Genomic DNA, 20,231 nt, shown 5'->3' with positions numbered 1-20,231 from the left:
TTAAATATTTTGGTTCATATGATCCTATTCATCTTTTTTTAAAAGGATAGTAAATGCAAGTTTTTAGAAGCAGCAATCTGGAATTTTCTAATCAACCACTTTCCTTAACCAATTTACATGTGGGCTATGAGCATGAACTCTCACTTGATATTTTTGAGCTAAAGGTAAACCTGGACACAAAACTGTTTTACACTTCAGATTCAGTCTATGTTGTGTCTATATGGATGAACAATTTAAGTGTAATTTGACAAATTTAATCATTTACAGTATCTTGAAGAGCTATACTGATTGTTGTCAGGAAACTGCTTTTGGGTCCTTCTGGCTGAAAAGCTGATCCATGAGTTGTCCTGCATGGGTTCGCTTCATAGCATTTTGCAGTTAGAATGAAAATCATCAAGAAACTGGGGAATTAAAGCTTTGTTTAGAACGAAAGGCTTCAGTGAGTCTGACTATTTAAGTAAGTTGTTATTGTGCTTTCCTTCCCCCACTAAATCTTTTTGCTTTTCAATTTCAAACAATAGTGAGCCCCAGGCCATGTGCTACATTGAAACATCCAACTTAGATGGTGAAACAAACTTGAAAATTAGACAGGTAAGATTTAATACATGTTTATGTAATTGTTGCTATATTATTACATGGAATCAGGACCTTTATTTCTTCCTGTCTTGAGTTGAAGTAATTTTATCCAATTGCAAATATTTTCTCATTGAGCCACTAGGAAGAGGTTTTATTAATTGGTATGATTAAGTAGTCTAGAAGACTCAGACTTATTTACCTGATTAAATATGATCCATCATATACATGCTATTTGTAACATTTTTAATATTTTATGTACTAGCCAACACTCTGATGATAATAATAGTAGTAATTAATTCTAAGTGCTTTGATATGTGTTAGCTTACTTATTCACCTGACCCAAATTATTAGGCTTTACCATATTGAAAAGATGTAGTTTCCATTGCTATTCTAAAAGTCACACTAATCTCAGGGAACAGCATAGATTTTTGTACTTAACTTCTCCTACCATCCCTAACAGAAAGCAACTGTAAGGATTTTATCTTTTAAAATTTTAAAGGGACTTTAAAAAACTGTGGCACCTAACCACCGGAATGCGTTCTGAGAAATGCGTCTTGAGACGATTTCATCGTTGTGCTAATGCATGGAGTTCACTTATATACACCTAGGTGGTACAGCCCACAGCACACCTAGGCTGTATGTTTAGCTTATTGCTGTGAGGCTACAAGCCTGTACAGCACGTTACTGTACAAAACAACACAAGATTAAATTAAGCACAAGAAAAAATGATGCAATAAACACGACATGTATGAGGCTGCTGCCGGCCTAACATGGCATAAGTTTTACAACAAACTTTTTTGTCTGTAAATACAAAGAGTACAACAAAAAGTATAGTATGGTAAATACATAATATAGTCATTTATTATTAAGTATTGTGTACTGTACATAATTGTATGTGCTATACTTTTATATGACTGGCAGGCAGCACACAGTAGGTTTCTTTACACCAGCATCACCACAAACACGTGAGTAATGTGTTGCACGATGACATTAACACAGCTATGATATCAGTAGGCAGTAGGAATTTTTCAGCTTCATTATAACCTTATGGAACCACCGTCACAGGCCGTCAGTTGTTGATCAAGCCATCCTTAAGTGATGCATGATTATTCTCTTGGGCTCTAGGTGAGTGGTGAGAATGACATGTAGGAGAATGGGGATGTGACACAAGTAGGTCATCACCGAGCGTCTGAATTCTGGCTGCCACAGGAAGCGGGGCCTGTGCTGTTCCAGGCAGCTCTAGTTGGCTGGAGGGGAGAACTATTTTGGAGTTTTTCTTCTCAGTGGACTAAAAGGACAGAAACATAATGCTCTTGAAACATCACTCCTGTTCATTTCTCAGCCACTTTCTGAGATTCAGCAGACAGATTCACACTGTATAATGCTAAATATTTGTTTTTGGAAGCAAACAATTCTTGAATGACTTATTTCAAAATATATTTTCAGACTAATTTGTAGTCTCATGTATTTTGGAACTTTCGCAAAATGTGCCCTATTTTTGTGCTGAAACCTGTGTTCAAGTGGCGAAGAAGGTATCCCTTAATTGTGATTTGACAAAGAGAGTATTATATAAGGGAGAGAATTGCTCATATAATAGTGGGGTCTCTTAGATCATAAGCCTGGATGAATTCAGACTATCCCCCTCCCTCCCACATACAATGTATTTAATACACTCTTTGCTTATTTCAACATTTCTAAACAGGGCTTACCAATAACATCAGAAATAAAAGAAATTGACAGTTTGATGAGAATTTCTGGCAGGATCGAGTGTGAAAGTCCAAACAGACATCTCTACGATTTTGTCGGAAACATAAGGCTTGATGGACACGGGTATGTAAAATCCGTCTTCATAAAAACAGCATTCACTGTGTCACAGTGTATTTCGGATCTGGGTACAGAATACTTTCTTGTGCTTTAAATCTGAGCACTCAGAATCTTTTTCTTAAGCACTGCCATATTACTTCTACCCAAAGTCCTTTTGTGAAAATACTAGAGCTTAATTAACACTATAGGTATCGCTGAACACTTCTCCAGGGTTCTGCCAACCTGGCAGTTGGATGTTTTCAGGTATATGCCAGGCTTCTGGCATTGCTTAATGGCTTGCTTTTTGGCCAGAATCCTTACGTTATAGGCCTAGCTGTGCAGCCCATGGCCTGGGTCCTTTCCTGTCATCTCTCAATACCTCAAGGAGTTCAGACTCTGCCCCAAAGGAGTCCATTGTACTGGATAAATTCCTACTGTCTTCTCTGCATAATTGCATATGCGTTTGCTAGGCCATGTTATCATTTATATTCATCTTTTGCTGTTACCTGCTTCCTGCCCTTTTCCCCTCTCCCCCCTCCTTCCTGTTCTTTTTCCTGCTTCTCCCCTCATCCACTCAAACAGTACTTACTAAGCACCTGTGCCAGTTAGAGATGTTAAGGAGACAGCAATGAAAAAAGCAGATAAACACTCCTGCCCTCGTGAGCTTACTTTCTTCCAATTAGGGAAGGGCAAACAGACAAACAATAAAGTGAGAAATAAGAAAAGTCTATACTATGTTAGAAAGTGTAAAATGCTTTGGAAAAAAAGTAGCCCAGGAGAAAGGAGAGATTTGGGAGCGAAGCACTTTTAGTTAGTGTGGCCACAGTGAGAGCCTCATTCAGAAGGTAACATTTGAGCCAAGGTGATTTGGAGATGAGGAGCTTAGCCATGTGGTTATCTGGAGGGAGAGGATACCAGACAGAAAGAATAGTGACGCTAAGTTATTAGTTATATCGTTATATCATCTGTAAGTGGGAAAGTGCCTGGTGTAATTGTGGAATTACAAGGGGACAGTGTGGTTGGAGTGGAATGACCAAGGAAGACAGTAACAGAAAGGCCAAGAGAGAACCGTGGGCCAGACCACGCAAGGTTTTGTAGGTCATTGTGTGTTGCTCTGAGTGAAATGGGGATCCACTGGAGAGTTTTGAGGGAGGAATATCAGCAGTTCAGTTTGGAATTGATGAATTTGTGACATCCAAATAGAGATGTTAAGGAAGCAGCTGAATATATACGCCTGGAGTTTGAGCTAGAAGTCCAGGCTCATGACGTAAATTTGGGAGTACTTGGCATAGATATCTAAAGCCAAAGAGTGGAAGAAACCCTAAGGGCGAAAGGTAAAGAACCCCAAGGACTGTCCTAAGACTCCACCATTAAGGTTGAGGGAAAAGGGAGAAGAAGGGACTGACACCACCGTGGTAGGACGAAAACCGAGAGAGCATGAAGAAACTGCCGATGCACATGGAGGGACTAAAGTGGGTCAGATGTTATGACGGTCAAGTACAACAAGGCTGAGAATTGACAGTTGGATCTCTATTTCCTAAAGATCCCTGAGCTCAGTTAGAACAGGTAGAGCCTAATAAGAGTGAGTTTGAGATAATGGAAGGAGTTGAAAATAGCAAATACAGTAAGTCTTCACTTATGTCATCGATAGGTTCTACAACTTTAAGCAAAATGACATGTAATGAAACCAATTTTATGGTAGGCTAATTGATATAAACAAGAGTTAGCTTCCTACGGCATCTCATTAACACTGTAACAGAACCACCTTGAATGAAGTGACATTATTCGAGGACTTGCTGCATAGACAAGTTTCTCAAGGAGTTGTGTTGCAAAGTGGGCAAAGAAATGGGGCAGCACCTGGCAGCAATGGTGGGTCTTTCCGGCCTCCCTTCGCTTTCCTCTTGCCCTACCCTCCCTTTTTCCCTGCCTCCCCTACTTTACAGTGTACCTTATCTACCAGGCATTTGTAAGTGGCCGACTAAATGCACGAGTGCAACCCACCACCCTGAGAGATTATCAGTGCTTGCATTATTTTGTAATTGCATTATTACGAAATTTGAATTCTGGAGGACATTTGAAATATACCCTGAACTGTCATCCTCATTCAGATCTACCAAAAGCTTTCCTGTGATTTTTGAAGTAATTATATTTTGTTCTAAAGCTTGACTTGCACAGAGTGATCTTCCCATGAACATATGGTTATAGACTAATGATAGATTGGGCCATTTATACGAGTAACGTTTCTATAGTCTGACATTCCTAAATGGCCAGCTTCCGTTTCTTATCAGTTCCCTAGCAAATTGATGCCAAGCAAATCCATGCAGGGAAGGAGAATCTGTGTATAATTGTGCCAAGATTTAGGGTACAGACAAAATTTATATAGTATGCTTTAATTTATATGAAAGGTAGAAATAGATTGTCAGTACCTTTCTGTTTGTAGCACATTTGACTTTTTTTAATTTTTTTTTAAATTTATTGGGGTGACAATTGTCAGCAAAACTACATAGATTTCAGGTGTACAATTCTGCATTATGTCATCCATAAATCCCATTGTGTGTTCACCACCCAGAGTCAGTTCTCCTTCCATCACATATATTTGATCCCCCTTACCCTCATCTCCTACCCCCTACCCCCCTTACCCTCTGGTAACCACTAAACTATTGTCTGTGTCTATGAGTTTCTTTTACTGTGATTTCCCAGAGCTCTTGGAGCCCCTTTGAATGAGCGTATGTTGATTCTATTAAGGATGAGGGTCATTGTCTAATGCCAGAAGCTTTGGAATTCCAGCTGTGAGGAAAACTAATAATAACTAACACTTGCTGAGTCCTTGTAATTGAAAAGTAGTATTTTTTGCTTTTGAAGAGTTTATACCTAATTCCAATCAATCTACACTACAGATGATAAGGTGACATATATGTGCCCCAGAGCATAGAACAGCAGCTTCCCAAGAACTTCTTAGAAACCTGCTTTAGGCCTGAAGCTCCTGCAACTCTGAAGTGTACCCCAAGTCTTGAGACATACACAGGAGGGGTTCCCTTCCAGATAGGTCTGAAAGGTATCCTGCTATGCATAAAAAAATGAGAGTTATAGTTGCTGCTTTCTTTTCCTAAATTGGAATATATTGTTTCCTAAGGTTTTACTCATTTAAATGGAAGGCTTTAGGTGCTGTTATTACCTAGTCATTTGGATTGATTTCACTGGAACCGGGGCTGTTTGTGTAGTTCCTGAAGGAAGCCTTTTACTGGACATAAAAGTCCACCAGAAATGAAAGCTTCAGTCTCACATGCCTCCACTGACAAAGAAATTTTTTTGTCTGGAGACTTCTCTTGGGGAAATTGTTTCCTTCTTTTTCTAGAAGTTATTTTTTATTGTATTTTTCTTCATATTTGTCATTTCTTTTTTGCTTTTTTTCCTTATTAAAACGAAGACTTTGTGATAGGAATCCTTGAGCCATTACATTCGAGGTAGTACATTTCCATCAAGAGTCCCACTATAGCTGTGATAGCTTGTACCCTTCTGATACCTCTGTGTGAGGTTATAGCAGCCAACTGCCTACCCTAGTGTATAGCCTGGCAAGAAACTCACAAAAGACCTAATTGACCTTTAGTCATGAAAAATGTGGTTTAAATTATATGAAATGGATAGCCTCAATTTGCTTTCATTTCATTGAAGTGCTTAAGATTTGTTACCATTTATTGGAAATTTTTTACGGTTCTTGGAGAACTGATCTTCAAATACAATAAAATGAATGTCCTAGAGATTTTAAATACAGGGGCTTATCTTTAGAGGACAGAGATGGCAAGTGTATGATGAGATCTGTGTGTTTATCTTTTTTTTTAATTCATTAATTTTTATTAGTTACAGGTATACAAAATAATGTAATAGTTAGACATTTCACCCCTCCTGTGTGTTTATCTTTTGTGTTTTTCGAACATTTATTACTGTGTTTCCTGAAAAATAAGACTGAGTCTTATGTTAATTTTTGCTCCAAAAGACACATTTGGGCGTATTTTCAGGGGATGTTTTATTTTTTCAAGTATGACAATCTATATTTATTTAAATACAGTCATGTCATCTTCGTCTGGAACATCGTCATAACGTACTAAATGCATCCATCTGGCTGACGATCTTAACTGGGGCTTGTTTTCGGGGTAGGTCTTATTTTCAGGGAAACATGGTATGCACAAAGCTATTTTTAATTTAAAGGAAGGTGGGGGAGGGGAAGCAGATCTCCTAACCTCACCACTTCCAAGAATCTCAGGATCCTAAATGGACTTACTAAATCAGGAAAAGTCTCAAATAGGCTTGAGAATTAGCCTCTGAATTCCAAAACATTGTCTACTATTCTAGATAGTGAAATTGTGGGAATTGGCTGGTTTGATGTTAAGGAGAAGCAACTAAAACATTTCTCTCCAGCTGTTCTTCTGTAAGAAAATTATTCTTCTTGGTAAGAAAATTACTTTTCTAAAAATGTGGTACATGTGAGAAGGGTTATTTTAATAACAGAACCATTTTGGAACTATACAATGCCTGTTGAATTCTTAAGCATTTTAGAAAATGTCATTTCTAATGTCAACATAATTTGTCATAGCACTGTTCCCCTGGGAGCAGATCAGATTCTTCTTCGAGGCGCTCAGCTGAGAAATACACAGTGGGTTCATGGAATAGTTGTCTACACTGGACATGACACCAAGCTGATGCAGGTGGGATTTTTATCTATGAAAACCTCTTGGACCTGAATCTTTTGAATGTGGGCGATTTGTAGCTGGCAGTGCAGTCGTCCCAAACATAACAGACCATCTATCACAGATTACTGAGCCCCACTCTAACATCCAGAAGCTCATTGTTTGCTGAGAGGGCCGGCAGTGACTACACACAAGAGTGGCAAGTTTCACCAGCGATCGCCCAGCGCGCTGAACTCGCAATGACTATATATTGGGGCATAGGCAACATTTACTAACTGTTGCTGTGACTGATTCAAGTTGTCTGTGTAACAGTGAGTGCTCTGCATTAAAGTGTGTGTCTTATAATTTTATTTTAATACAATAATCAAATTTAAGACTTATTTTCATTTTTTCGTAAAATTCAAAGAAAAGCTTGTGAATCAAATGTTGACCATTTTTCCTCGGCAGTATGATGTTAGGCCATCTTTCATCAGCTTTAATCCTAGCCACTCGTAATGTTTACACATGCCTGTGGATGTCCCTTCTCTATGTTTTAATGTAATCAGTGTTCAGTGGTTAGATTGGTGTGGTAATATAATCAATGTTCAGTGGTTAGATTCAGTTTTAAGATACTGCATGAAAATCTGCTGTAAGGGCTGGTAACTTTGCTCGTGGTAAAGGCACAAAGATGTCATCAACAGGCAAGCAGGACTGCTACCAATGATTCTACTCCTAATCGTTCTATAAATTCTACAAGCCCTCACTTTCTATTGATTATGACAGATTGAATTTTCTGTCCTGTGGCTGCCTTGGTTAGCACACATCTAGCATAATCATTTCTTATCATTATATACAGCTGAGGACACTTACCGTTCTTATTTTTTATAGCCCGGACTGCTTAGATTGCTGCTGTACAATTACTAAATGCCACCAGAAGTCTGGAAACCAGAATTGTTTTTAAATGTTGCCTTCATACTTTGGAATTTCCAGATCTCTGGGCGGATAGGCCGTCTTTTTGTCTGTCTCCCTGAGCTAAAATGCTCACTAAACTAGAAGCTTCTAGTCTACTGTTTGTTTAAGTAGTCAAGTAAAACTATTCATCTTACCTGCCAGAATGCAAAAATCTATGTTTACAAAGAAAAAGAATCTATTTTTATGTCTTTCTCTCATTATTATTTTACATCCTCGAAAAAGGCTTAGGTGACGTAGTAGCCTTTAGAAAAAGAGGTAGTTAACCTTTGACAGCTTATTACGTTATCTGTATAGCTTTCAGGTATCTGCCCATGTCTAGATTTTGAGGTGTGACTTTGTCATCTTCATCAAAATGCTAGATAAACATTACTAAATCATTTGTACACATTTCTTATTACTCATCTTCTTTCTTTTTACAGAATTCAACAAGTCCACCACTTAAACTCTCAAATGTGGAACGGATTACAAATGTACAAATTTTGATTTTGTTTTGTATCTTAATTGCCATGTCCCTTGTCTGTTCTGTGGGCTCAGCCATTTGGAATCGAAAGCATTCTGGAAAGGACTGGTATCTCAATCTACACTGTAAGCATTGAAGTTCTTAGTCACATTTTTTTTTCTTTCATTAAAACATATATTTGTTTCATAGCAGCTCTTAGAATTTCCTATTATTTCTAAAAAAAAAATCTTGTTGCCAAGATAACTGGGCATTTAATCTTTATTTTTCAATGCAGTTTCCAGTGAAAGTAAGTAAAATGTTAGAATCTCTAAAATGTCAGAATTCTTAAAAATATAATGAGCACTCCATAGTAATGTAAAATGTTATTTTATTAATGCTATTTTAATTAATGTTACTAATTTAGTGTTTAAAGATATTTTAACACAGGTAGTTCGATAACTGTCTGGTAAAGAAAGCAGATTGAGGATATTTAAAGAACCAAAAGTAGTTTATATGTTTATAAAATGTTTAAATTGAATGGCTTTCATTTGAACTCATGAATGCAGTGAGTTCTGTGTTAATGGTCAGCTTGTCTTAGGGCAAATGCTATTAAATAGTATCTTTTTGGAGCATTTATCCTTGTACTATTGTAGGACTAATGTACCACCGCTGAATATTTCTGGGAAGTGCATTGCCTTTTGATGAGTACTTAACCAATAAATACTTAATTTTCAAAAATGTGAAAACAAATTCTAGTAAAATCTTACAGCGAAATTGATTTTTTCAGGTTTTATATATATTTAGATTTTATATATATATAGATTTAGCTTTGCACCTATTCCAAGGTATTTTTTACAGTCATTGATTGACTATTTCAACATTAGAACTATTACGGCTACCATCAGTTTATGTCTTCCTATACCTTACAGTGTACTTAGGATAGCTGTTTTATTTTCATTATTGAAAAGGAAAAGTATAATTTACTTAGGGCTGAATTTACCTGGGGTCCAGCTCTATGTTGTTTTTGCTACTTGGGTTAGTTTTGCTGCTGTTGCTTTGTTTGTTTGCTTTCCAGGCATGCTTTAAAATGGAAATGCTTTTCAAGAATTTTTATAAAAATGATTCTCCCCAGTTAAGATTTTACATTTATAAACCCTCAGTCTTGTCCCTGATATCTCTAAACTTTGTGTCTGGAACAGAATTAGTAATACTGATAGTACTTTCACTTTTGGTACCATTGTGCAGTTCTTATTAGGATTAACATCATATTGTGTACAAATGATGCTATTCCATCTTAAAGAATGTATTTGAGAATAAGGATATGTTATCAGCATTATGTTCCTCCCAAACTATGTAGAGATGCTGTATAATATGGAAAAATTTTGTTATGCTTAAAGTTCTGGTTGATACAAAATAAAATACATAAAACTCTTAATGACTTTCCTTTTACCTCCCCCAACAGATGGTGGTGCTAATAATTTTGGGCTGAATTTCTTGACCTTCATCATCCTTTTCAACAATCTCATTCCTATCAGCTTGTTGGTTACATTAGAAGTGGTGAAATTTACACAGGCATACTTCATAAACTGGGTAAATATGAATTATTTTTTTTATCACTGTAGACATACGTTTTATCTTTTTTTTTCCCTGATACAGTTTTTTGACCTCTCAGGAAAAAAAAATTATACCTTAATTATACCTTACCTGCAAGATGACATTGCAAAATATTTTGGAGCCTAGTATAATTATAACAAATTCATTTGACATGTAAAATCAGTAACAACATCTCATCTCAGCATCCTACATAGAAATGATAAAACACAAGTTTATAGACCAGACATCCCTGGGGAAAATAGGTCTGCATGTCAGGAAACCTATTTTGGGTTTTTTAGTGGTCTTGGGGAAAAGGAGAACCATCGGGTTTGGAGTTAAAATATCTGGATTGTAGTTCTAATTCTGTAATTTACTAGCTGTATGAACTTTGCTAAGCCACTTGACTTCTTTGACACATACTTTTTTGGACACTCATATAGAAATGATAAAACCTGTTTTACCTGCATCTCAACATGGTTATATAAACCAAAGGAATTTCACAACATAGCAGACAGCTTCATAAACAATTGAGCACTATAAAAATTATAGTGTATTCACTAGGAACAACCAGGCTGTCTAGCATGTTTTATACATCTAGGTAGTTTATTTTACCACATTGTAAACAATTTCAGCTGTGCTTGAATTTTTCTTAATTTTTTTAAAATATTTTTTAAAATCTTGGGAAAATGTGCTGGACATCTGTTTCCTAAATGTTTTGTTTATAAAATATGTTGCTTATCCTCAGTTTTATTTTTACCAAAGTTAAAATTAATGAATTTATGTAAATTAACTAAATCTTCAGGCCTAATCTCCCTGAAAGTTTAATTTGTCTTTTATTTTGAGGCATTTTGGTATTATCTTTTGATGTTCCTTTTTAATTTTTTTTTCAGTTACAGTTGACATTCAGTATTACTTTATATTAGTTTCAGGTGTACAGCATAGTGGTTAGACTGTTATATAATTTATGCAATGATCTCTTGGTGTCTCTTTTTAAATCACTTTAAAAACTTTTTCAATATGAACAGTATTAGGATTTAAAAAAATATAACAGATGATACTTATGTAACTCCTCATTATCTTCCCATGGTAAATGATCCACTTCAACTGTCAGTCTCTTAATTCATTGGTAAAAGATCAGTATAATTTAGAAATCTAAAATGAGCTACAAGTGGAGCTCATTTCATGCAGGAGATGTTACTGGAAAATTGTGCAATAAAAATTTATGTAAGTACAATTAAAATTTATTGAATGTTTCCCACTTATAATAAGAAATAATAAGGTAACTCATTGTGAAAAATACAATAACTAGTCAATCACTTTACTATTTTTTATTTGGATTTTCAAAATAATATTGGCTTTAAATAATTATATAATTTTAGTATTGGATGAACCCAGCCGGCTTATACTTTTCAACCACCTTTCTAATATACAGATATTTTATAACATTCCTGACAGAAGAGATCTTCCTCTACCAGGCAGCTTCTTCCTTATATGGAAATGAAATTAGCAACTGCCTCCTCTTGATTCTGGTTCTGCCCAGTAGATCTTTCATGAAAATGTCTAATCTTGTTTCCAAATGGTAGCCTTGTAAAATATTTGAACTCTACTATCATGCCTATTCTTCTATCATATCCTTTCCTCCCAACAAAATACCTTCTATCTCGTTCTGTTCTGCATTTTACATGACTTCGGACCTAATCCCCATTCCAGTCACTCCTCTCGGAATCTCACCCAGGTGTTTACTATCCCTCTTAAAACATGGCACCTACAACTCAACAGCCTATTCCAGAATTGATAGTGCTACTGATCAGTCTGAAATACAGATGTGGAAGAGATCAGATTGGGCCTTTTCATGTGACATGTGAAAACCAATAAACCCTGACTTGTCAGTAAAATGTGCTCCTATAGGAAATATTAATTTTTAAAGTATTACTAGTCAAACTTCATAATTCTGGATGCAAAGCAAGTACACATTGGTACAAAAACTATACATTTCTGTTTGGGTTTTGAGAATGCGCTCATTTTGCTTTCAAGTACATGCAATGTAAGAAACTTGACCAAGAAAGTACAGCCCAGTAGGATCCCTTAGGTAATTTTTCCAGGGGTTTAAAGTTTTCATTATTTGAGCAATATGTAGTTGCTATTATGTTAGCACTTAGCGTGAAGCACTTAGATTGTCAGACACCATAGGAAACATTTTACATACATAATCTTAATCCTTACAGTAGGGCCAATAGCTAGGAAATGGTGAAATGATAGTTTCACCGGATTCCAGTGACATGCTCTAACTACCATACTGTTCTGCTCTTACTGTGAAATATAATAGTCTGTGTTCAGTACTTTTCAGGGAAATCAACTGAAATGGGATAGGGACAGTAATATAGCTCACCAATTAAAATAAAATTTGACTCTATCTCTTATTACCAGTTGTATTCAATGATTTATTTTATATATTTTTTAAAAGGATCTTGACATGCACTATGAAGCCACAGACACTGCTGCTATGGCTCGGACATCGAATCTGAATGAGGAACTTGGCCAGGTAAGTAAAATTTCTTGTTGAGGTATTGAAGTGGAAGTCAAGTTAGTTGTAATTTCTGCCGTATGTGGCAACTTCGTATGAATTGACAGCTCCTAATTTTCCATTATTTGAATAATCAGCATAAATACAGGTTAGTACATACCTACCAGTTTCATTTTTAGTAAATGAAGTTTTAAAAACATTATTTAAAGCATGTTTTCCTCTGATAAGGTATTACACTGAGGGATATACTTCAGTATATAATCTTATTAGTAGTAAAATATTGGCTGTTTTTGAGTTATAAACCTTCAGTATTAAAATTGTTCATAGGTTTTGATCAGAAAGGAAGAAAAAATTAAATTGATCAATGAAGTTTTATGAGTCGAACTATAATAGTAGTCAAACAGGAATTTTATATTTATAATTCATACAACATTCACATATATGTGTATATTTGTAATCCATTTATACATACTAGCTAAGAAAAGATTTTTTTTTTTCGTAACATTGCCATTTGCTCTTAATTTTCAAGTAACATTTGGACCAGAATTATTCTTTTTCTTACCAATTCAAATGGTGTATAAAGTTAATTGCAGAAGCTATTGCCAATTCTATAATTGTTTGTTATGTGGAAAATGCTGATAGATGTTTGAATGTTAGGTAGCAGTAATAACTCTTTCTAGTGGTAATTCAGACTATATTAAGGCAGATTTCCATATGACTGTAGTTCTTCTAATATCTTGATAGTCTTCAGTGTTCATGTATGAAGTGATTCATTGCTGAAATACTAAAAAATATAGTTGAACATAATAATGTGCAGAAAGTAGTCAATTAATAGTATTTATCGTGCCCCTACTATGTAACAACATTGATAAAAAGAACAAGGATTTTCCCCCCCTCTGTAAGAGACTGACATAAAATTACTTCTGAAATTTTAATGAGAAATTTCAAACTTTTTTTTAGGTAAAATACATATTTTCTGACAAAACTGGTACTCTGACATGCAATGTCATGCAGTTTAAGAAGTGCACCATAGCTGGAGTTGCTTATGGGTGAGTTTCCTTTCCTTTATTTAGAGTATGAAATACACATTTAAGTAGTGCTAACAGTTTGGTACATTTGGAGAGTTCTTTTAGGGGAGATTATTTTTTTAATCTAGAAAGCAACTGTTTTAATTTCAGCACACATGTATGTGTTGCATTTTATATGTAAGTATTGCTTTTCATTTGGATTTACCTATGAGGTGCGGGCTCTGCCCTGTAATATTTCGATGTTTAGAGCTGTCGAAGGTCTCTATCTGGCTCTGGTAATAAGGTTCAAATACACTTCCCTCTACCTTTCCTCTAAGTTAGAGCTTGCATGTGATGGGAACATGCAGACTGTCCGTGGGCACTTTTCAAGTGAAAACGTTGTTTCTCTGATAGTTGTCCCTTTGATTCGTTTTTGTCTTTTATCATCTTTCCTCTTTGCAGTCACAGAACAGTTTCAATACTGGATGACAGGAAGGAAATAGGGACATGAAACTCTTAAATCCAGGGGTAATGAGTATCATCAAAACATTTAATCTGTCTATTACTGTCCCATAGAATGTGCTATTGGGCACTTATTTATTTTTACATCGAGGTATGCCTGCCAAAACTGTTCAAAAGCTTTTTCTTTTTAGACACTTTGTAGGGTAAGGTGAAAAAATTAACTTCTGCCTTTCCTAAGAAAACATGATCAAAAGGTGAAACACCCTCCTGGTTGATTCACAGTCATCTGTTACCAAATTTTCCACCCATCTTTATCTACAAGTGAGATTGGTAATTATCTGTCCCTTAGCCAGACAAGCAATGGAGCTTGCTTTTGGGTTTTCTGGTCTATACCCACTCTTCCCCACTCACACTCTGTCTCCAGGCACTAGGCTAGTATAAAAATAGTATAGTGAATTCTGAGAATGCCTTAGTTAAAATTTTAAGGAACCATTTGGTAAAAAATTCTAAAAGCATCTGATGACTCCTACACTCACTGTCTACAAAGAGAAATAGATGGAAGCAGATATGCTTGTTCTTTGGGTTAGCAGAAAGTGTGACTAAAAATGGCTTCAAACTGTGTAAATGAAGCTAAAAAGACATTTGATTGAATGGCTTTTTCACATTGTAAAGACAGGCTGTTCGTGTGAGAAGCATCCTGACTATTTGCAGGGCAGAGTGCGATTGTTCATCTTTCCTCTTTGTCTGAAGATCTAATTCCCTTAGACGGAAGAGCCTTTCCTCGCTCCAACCCCAAAACTGCTACAGACCTCACTGTTTAGTCAGCTGCTGGAGCAGGAGACGTACAGCCATACTTTGTGACATCATGTGTATTCGACCCACATTATACCAGCTGGGAAAAGGAAAGGCCTGTTGTGATTCTAGAGTTTGTGGCATTATACCTGCGGACAGATTTACAGTTATAGAGGTTTATTTTTACACAAATTATGCATTCATTCATAAATGTGATTTTTTAAGAGCGATCTCTTTTAATAATTGACATTCTTTTTGATTTTGTCTCATTTCTAATTGAATAAGCAAGTTCTCCAAATTAGTAAGATTACTGATTGTGAACTTACCAGAACAGAAACCTGGAATGATACCTAGCTGGTCTTTTCTCCTGCATTTTATCAGGGTTTTTTTTCTTATTTTGGGGTAAATCCTTAAATACTTGTAAGCAGTAGTTTTAAAGAGCAATGTTCTTCCTGTATCTATTGGTGATACTGTCAATAACAACTGTATCACGGTAGCATGGGTTTGAGACTAGTAAATATCAAAGTAGTATTAGGAGTTAAGAATTGTCCTCATTTAGATTAAGTTTCCAGTGAAACAGATTTCCTCTTGAGAAAATGACCTTTGTTAGTATTGAAGTGTAATCATAAGACATGAGTTCTGGTCACAACTTTGGCACTAATTCACCATGCAACCCTAGACAATTCCTTTCAAATATTCCAAACCCTTTAAAATGAGGATAGTGAGACCAGATGATCTTTAAGGTTCTTTTTTTCTCCCAGATATAAAATTCTAATGTATTTAGAAGCTTAAAAAAATAAATAAAAATAATGTTCCTTTCTTTGCAAATTTTAACTATATAAATGGAAATATGGCTCTTCTTTGGATGCTGCATCATGCTTCTAAGTACACCAGAGCCTTGTTGAGTGGAGCTAGTTGTTAAAATGCTTCCAATAATCATGTGTAGGTTGTGGGTGTGCTTTTATGTAGGATCCTTAACCCTGAATGAGTTTTGAATCAACATCCTCGCCCCAGACACCCTGAGGAACACTTGGACTGTCAGCTTTGTAGAGTTGTCAACATAGGAAGGCTTTGGAGAAACCGTCAGACTTCAGCCTGCTCAGGTGTTTACAGTAGGAGGCACACCACTATTGCTTAATTCTGCCAAACTCCACAGGAAAAAGTAATTACCATCAGCCACCTCTCTGTGGGACTTTCCTCAGGGCACTCTTGGGTTACAGGAATCCAGACAGGGAAATAACAGGCTTTCACTAGTCCATTTGCCCCACAGCGGTGTTTTTAACACTTGTTTAATATGGGGGACCATTAGATAGGTGCACTTCTAACTGCAGCAGAAGAAAGCATGGTGTTTATCCCCCCAGGAAGTGGCAAAACAAGGAAAAGAACACAAATTTTCACATACTAATAAATGCCTTTGGGGCTATAATTTCAGAGCTGGTGCTTTTTAAGAATTTGTAAGAAGTAAGATAAAACCTACTTTTACCCTAAGTAGACTCAAAGGTGAGTTCTCTTGACTTTTATCAGTTTGAGGGACAAGTTTGATCATATAATCTTTGCCTAGTTCTGTGTATTCCACAGGTTTGTAAGAAGATAATATTTACCACTTAATGCTTTTTAGTCTTGGTAAATTTTCTCTCATTTCACATAACATTTGCCCCAAATTGGATTCATGATGGGCAATGAAATAAAAAGATTTGCACACACTTACCGATGGTAATTACTTTGTAGAGATCAACTTTGTATCAGAGATGCCACCATGCTTAAATTTATTAGAGTGTTTTAGTAGATCGTTTTTTAGTTAAATGTAAATGAATTGTGATGTCATTTATAAATTTAACTTATTACAAACTAGATACACTGTTAAACAATTAAAGTATCATTTTAGCAAATTGTTTCCTATAGGGAATAAATCAGTTTTATTGTAGTGACTTCAAAGCGAGGAATAGGTAAGGAGGCTTTTATGTTCAGTGGCTGGGATTCTCAGTATACGTAGTGAGTGTTCTAAGCTACAATCACGAGTATCATCTTTGTCAATTATTTAGACCTTACTGTTTGCATGACCTGATGAGTTGGGCAAGGCTTAACATGGTACAATCTCTAAAGTTAAAAAAAAAAAAAAAAATTATTTTAAGCAAGCTAAGCAGTGCTTTTTGTGTAGACAAATCATTTAATCAGTATTAAAAACATTTCATAGACATTTTCCCTTTAATTGAAAAATGAATGTTCTTGAAAGAAATCTTTATATTATGAATACAGTAGGTGAATAGCTTTACATGACAATATTTTTTTTAGCATTATGTTTACTGCAAGGATCAGCTACTTCTTTAACACCAAGAAGAGACTGACCAGGAGAAAGCTCACAATTACCATAATGCTTAGCCCCAAATCTAGATTATAACTAACAGACTTACCTTACTACTCACCGTGACTGGTGGTGAAGGCTGGATAAACATCCTTAATTGTTTATTTACATACCTCAGCAAATGTTTATCTTGTGTGGATGTGGCGCTTTGTTAGATGATGGGGCTCTAATGATCAACAGCATGATCGTGGTTCCCGCCTCCTCAAGTTATAACCTAATAGGGGGTAACGGGTGTTAATTAAGTAATCATACAGACAAATATAAAATCCTTACACTGTACAAAGGTCTGTGTGAGTCTGTGATTGGAGGTTGATCTAATTACAGAGGTCAGGAACTGCCTTCTGGGGAAGTGATACTGGAGCTGATATCTAAGAATGCGTTTGATTAAGTGAGGAACTTACCAAGCAGGTATAACGGCACTGACAGGCCAACAAAGGCAGACAACCAGACAGGGAGGACATACATCCCAGGGCTGCTAGAGAAACTCATACAGACAGGAGCAGGAGCAGGTGTGTGGGTGGCCTGCTGCTCATCACGCTGAGCAGCACTCCGCATCTGCCAGGGCTGGACCACACTGGGGTGAGGGACTCTGAGCCGTGAGCTCTGTGGTTTTTAGCTGCATAACTGGAGAAGCAGTGCCACTTCCTTCTCCTGGTTAGCAAAGCAGGGGCTGCTGTACAACACCAGTGCAACTTGGCAGCACCAGCTCTCACCCCCACCCCTGTAGAGTCTGGGGGCTGGAGTCCAATCCTTGATGTTGATCAGAATTGATTGCTCTAAGCCCTGCCACTGCCCTTCCTGGGAGTGCAGCCCGTAAGGGGCTTGGTTAGCCCTTCTTCTCAAGCATCTACAACAGTGTGTTAGGAGATAGAATAGTGAGTAAAAGGGACTGCCATCATTGTGGTTGGAGTGAAGGTAGTGGATACTGCACTAGAGGCAGTTCAGTGCTTTGGAGCTAGAAGAGGTGCCTTGGAAAGATGGGGCCCATATTATGGCCAGTTTGGGGAAACGGTAAAGAGAGTGGTTACCTAAGAAGTGAAAGGATCTCAATGAGGTCAATTGTACATCTGTCAAAAATAACAATGATTCTACATTTGTACTGAACTCTGCATTTTTTAAAATTTACCTATAATATATTTAATTAAAAGGAAAAATATTGAATGGACATATATAATGAAAGAAATGGGAGATAAGAAAATCTGCTCTAGTTGCTAAGAGAATAGATCTTAAATGTTTTCAATCACAAAAAAAGAAATGGTAAATATGTGGTGTGATGGAGGTGTTAGCTAACATTAAGGCGGTAATCATTTTTGCAATATATACAGGTATCAAATCAACACACTTAAACTCACACAGTGTGATATGTCAGTTATGTCTCAATAAAGCTGGGAAAAATGAACAGTAAAAAAAGAAATTTAATAAATACATACATGCATACGTAAAAGAAAATCTGCTCTATCATGTATTATGGGCCACTTCTGAAGAATACATGATTGGCTGGTTAAAATTAAAGCTGTACCTCAATCAAACTTTCTTAGTGAGCTAGTGAATGAAATTAAGGTATTGACGAATGTGTTTTCTGTTTGAGATGGCAAAAGGTTTAATAACTGCATTATGGTTTAAGTGAAAACTTTTGAATCTCAGTTCATCTTAAAATGTGGTTCCATTTAATTATAGAAATGTAATTTTACTTTAAATACCTGCTTAAAGAACCGTCACCTCATGGCGGTCAAATTTGCTTCTAAAATATATTTGGCAAATTGTATCTGTGTGATCATTTGTTCCTAGGTATTAGCATGTTTGTTTCCTTAAAACACTTTGTTCTGATTATGCAATATGTGATTGATTTTCTATTGGCTTTCGCTTATTTTTAAACTGCTAAGTTGAAATATTTCCTACTGAACACTGAAGTCTGTGCATAATTTCAGTAAATTTCATGGTGAAGAGGCAAGTTGCCTATCCAGTTATAGAATAACTTTGTAAACTTGTTTAGTTACCATAACTCATCATTCTGCTTACTATACTAACAGTCATTCTTTCAGAATCAACTAGGAGTTCATTTTCTTAACTTTTAGTGATCTATCTTTTAGTACTTGCCATATTCACACTGTTGTTTCCAGCCTTTCTGTGATGATTTTTGCTCTCTTTCTGTCCCTCCTCTTGCTTTCTGAAGCCATGTCCCTGAACCTGAGGATTATGGCTGCTCTCCTGATGAATGGTAAGCTGCATGGACCTTTCTGTCTCATTGATTCCTTTAAAAGGTTTACATTGTCCTGTTTTGTTAGACACATTCACTACTTTTGAGAAAAAGCATTACTGATCGGCTAGGGCAACAGTGCTGTAAAGTAGGTAGTTGTTGAAATTCATTGACTATCCTTGATTTCCTATGGAATGACCTTTAGTCATTTTGTCAAGCTTTAAAGTTTAGGCTTGTCAGAGTTTTACATTATGTATCAATAATTAAGTCTGTAATGATCAACTGGGGTCCATCCCTGGGCTATGGACACCTACGATTTCAGTTAAAACTCTGGAAGCTTTGAGTTATTTAGCTCAGCACTGCCACCTTCTGCCGCTACAAAACGAACTACAAAAAGATGCCACTGAAACTTCCCCAAGCAGCGGAAATTTCCTTTACATTTCTTTTCATTAATTCACTAACTCTGTTTGGGAGCTAGAAAATGAACTTTTTTTTTTTTTTATGAAATGCCTGGAACAGGTGTTGGAAAACTATGCTACCAAACACTAGAGTTAACTGGAGTATAATTAACTTTAGAATTATTAAAGACGGAATTTTGTGTTTAATTTTAATACTTTTGGGAGTTTGGGTTCCTTTTATTGTAAAATCTCCCCTCTGTGGATTTACATTTTCATTTAGAACAATAGAAGTTTATTTTGATATTTTTATAATTCATCATGATTTAGTGGCAAATGAAATTTCAGAAAACAGGTTCTTTTAAAGCTGATGACTATAGAAAACATTGTGGCTTTATAAAGTGGTGACATTTTTATTTTTGGGTTACATATGTGTTTCATGGTT

At 36.1% G+C, this 20,231-nt stretch overlaps 1 protein-coding gene across 7 annotated transcripts in view; it reads left to right on the top strand.

Annotated features, from left to right (window-relative positions):
• The window catches only part of ATP8A1 (ATPase phospholipid transporting 8A1), a 212,651-nt gene that overhangs the window by 64,033 nt on the left and 128,387 nt on the right, over window positions 1–20,231 (top strand). For 4 of the 7 annotated variants that reach the window (XM_019754167.2, XM_074324626.1, XM_074324621.1 and 1 more), the window contains 8 exons: window positions 522–591; window positions 2,279–2,406; window positions 6,971–7,082; window positions 8,435–8,600; window positions 9,917–10,044; window positions 12,512–12,589; window positions 13,532–13,620; window positions 19,368–19,412. In XM_019754167.2, coding sequence (XP_019609726.2) covers window positions 522–591; window positions 2,279–2,406; window positions 6,971–7,082; window positions 8,435–8,600; window positions 9,917–10,044; window positions 12,512–12,589; window positions 13,532–13,620; window positions 19,368–19,412 — 816 coding nt within the window. The remainder of the gene's footprint in view (window positions 1–521; window positions 592–2,278; window positions 2,407–6,970; window positions 7,083–8,434; window positions 8,601–9,916; window positions 10,045–12,511; window positions 12,590–13,531; window positions 13,621–19,367; window positions 19,413–20,231) is intronic. The other 3 variants (XM_019754168.2, XM_074324625.1, XM_074324624.1) reach the window with 1 other exon arrangement.

Source organism: Rhinolophus sinicus, linkage group LG02, assembly GCF_036562045.2.
Source record: "Rhinolophus sinicus isolate RSC01 linkage group LG02, ASM3656204v1, whole genome shotgun sequence".
Taxonomy (NCBI): Eukaryota; Metazoa; Chordata; class Mammalia; order Chiroptera; family Rhinolophidae; genus Rhinolophus; species Rhinolophus sinicus.
The sequence above is the reverse complement of the archived record's forward strand: the minus strand, read 5'-3'. Positions and strand labels throughout refer to the sequence as shown.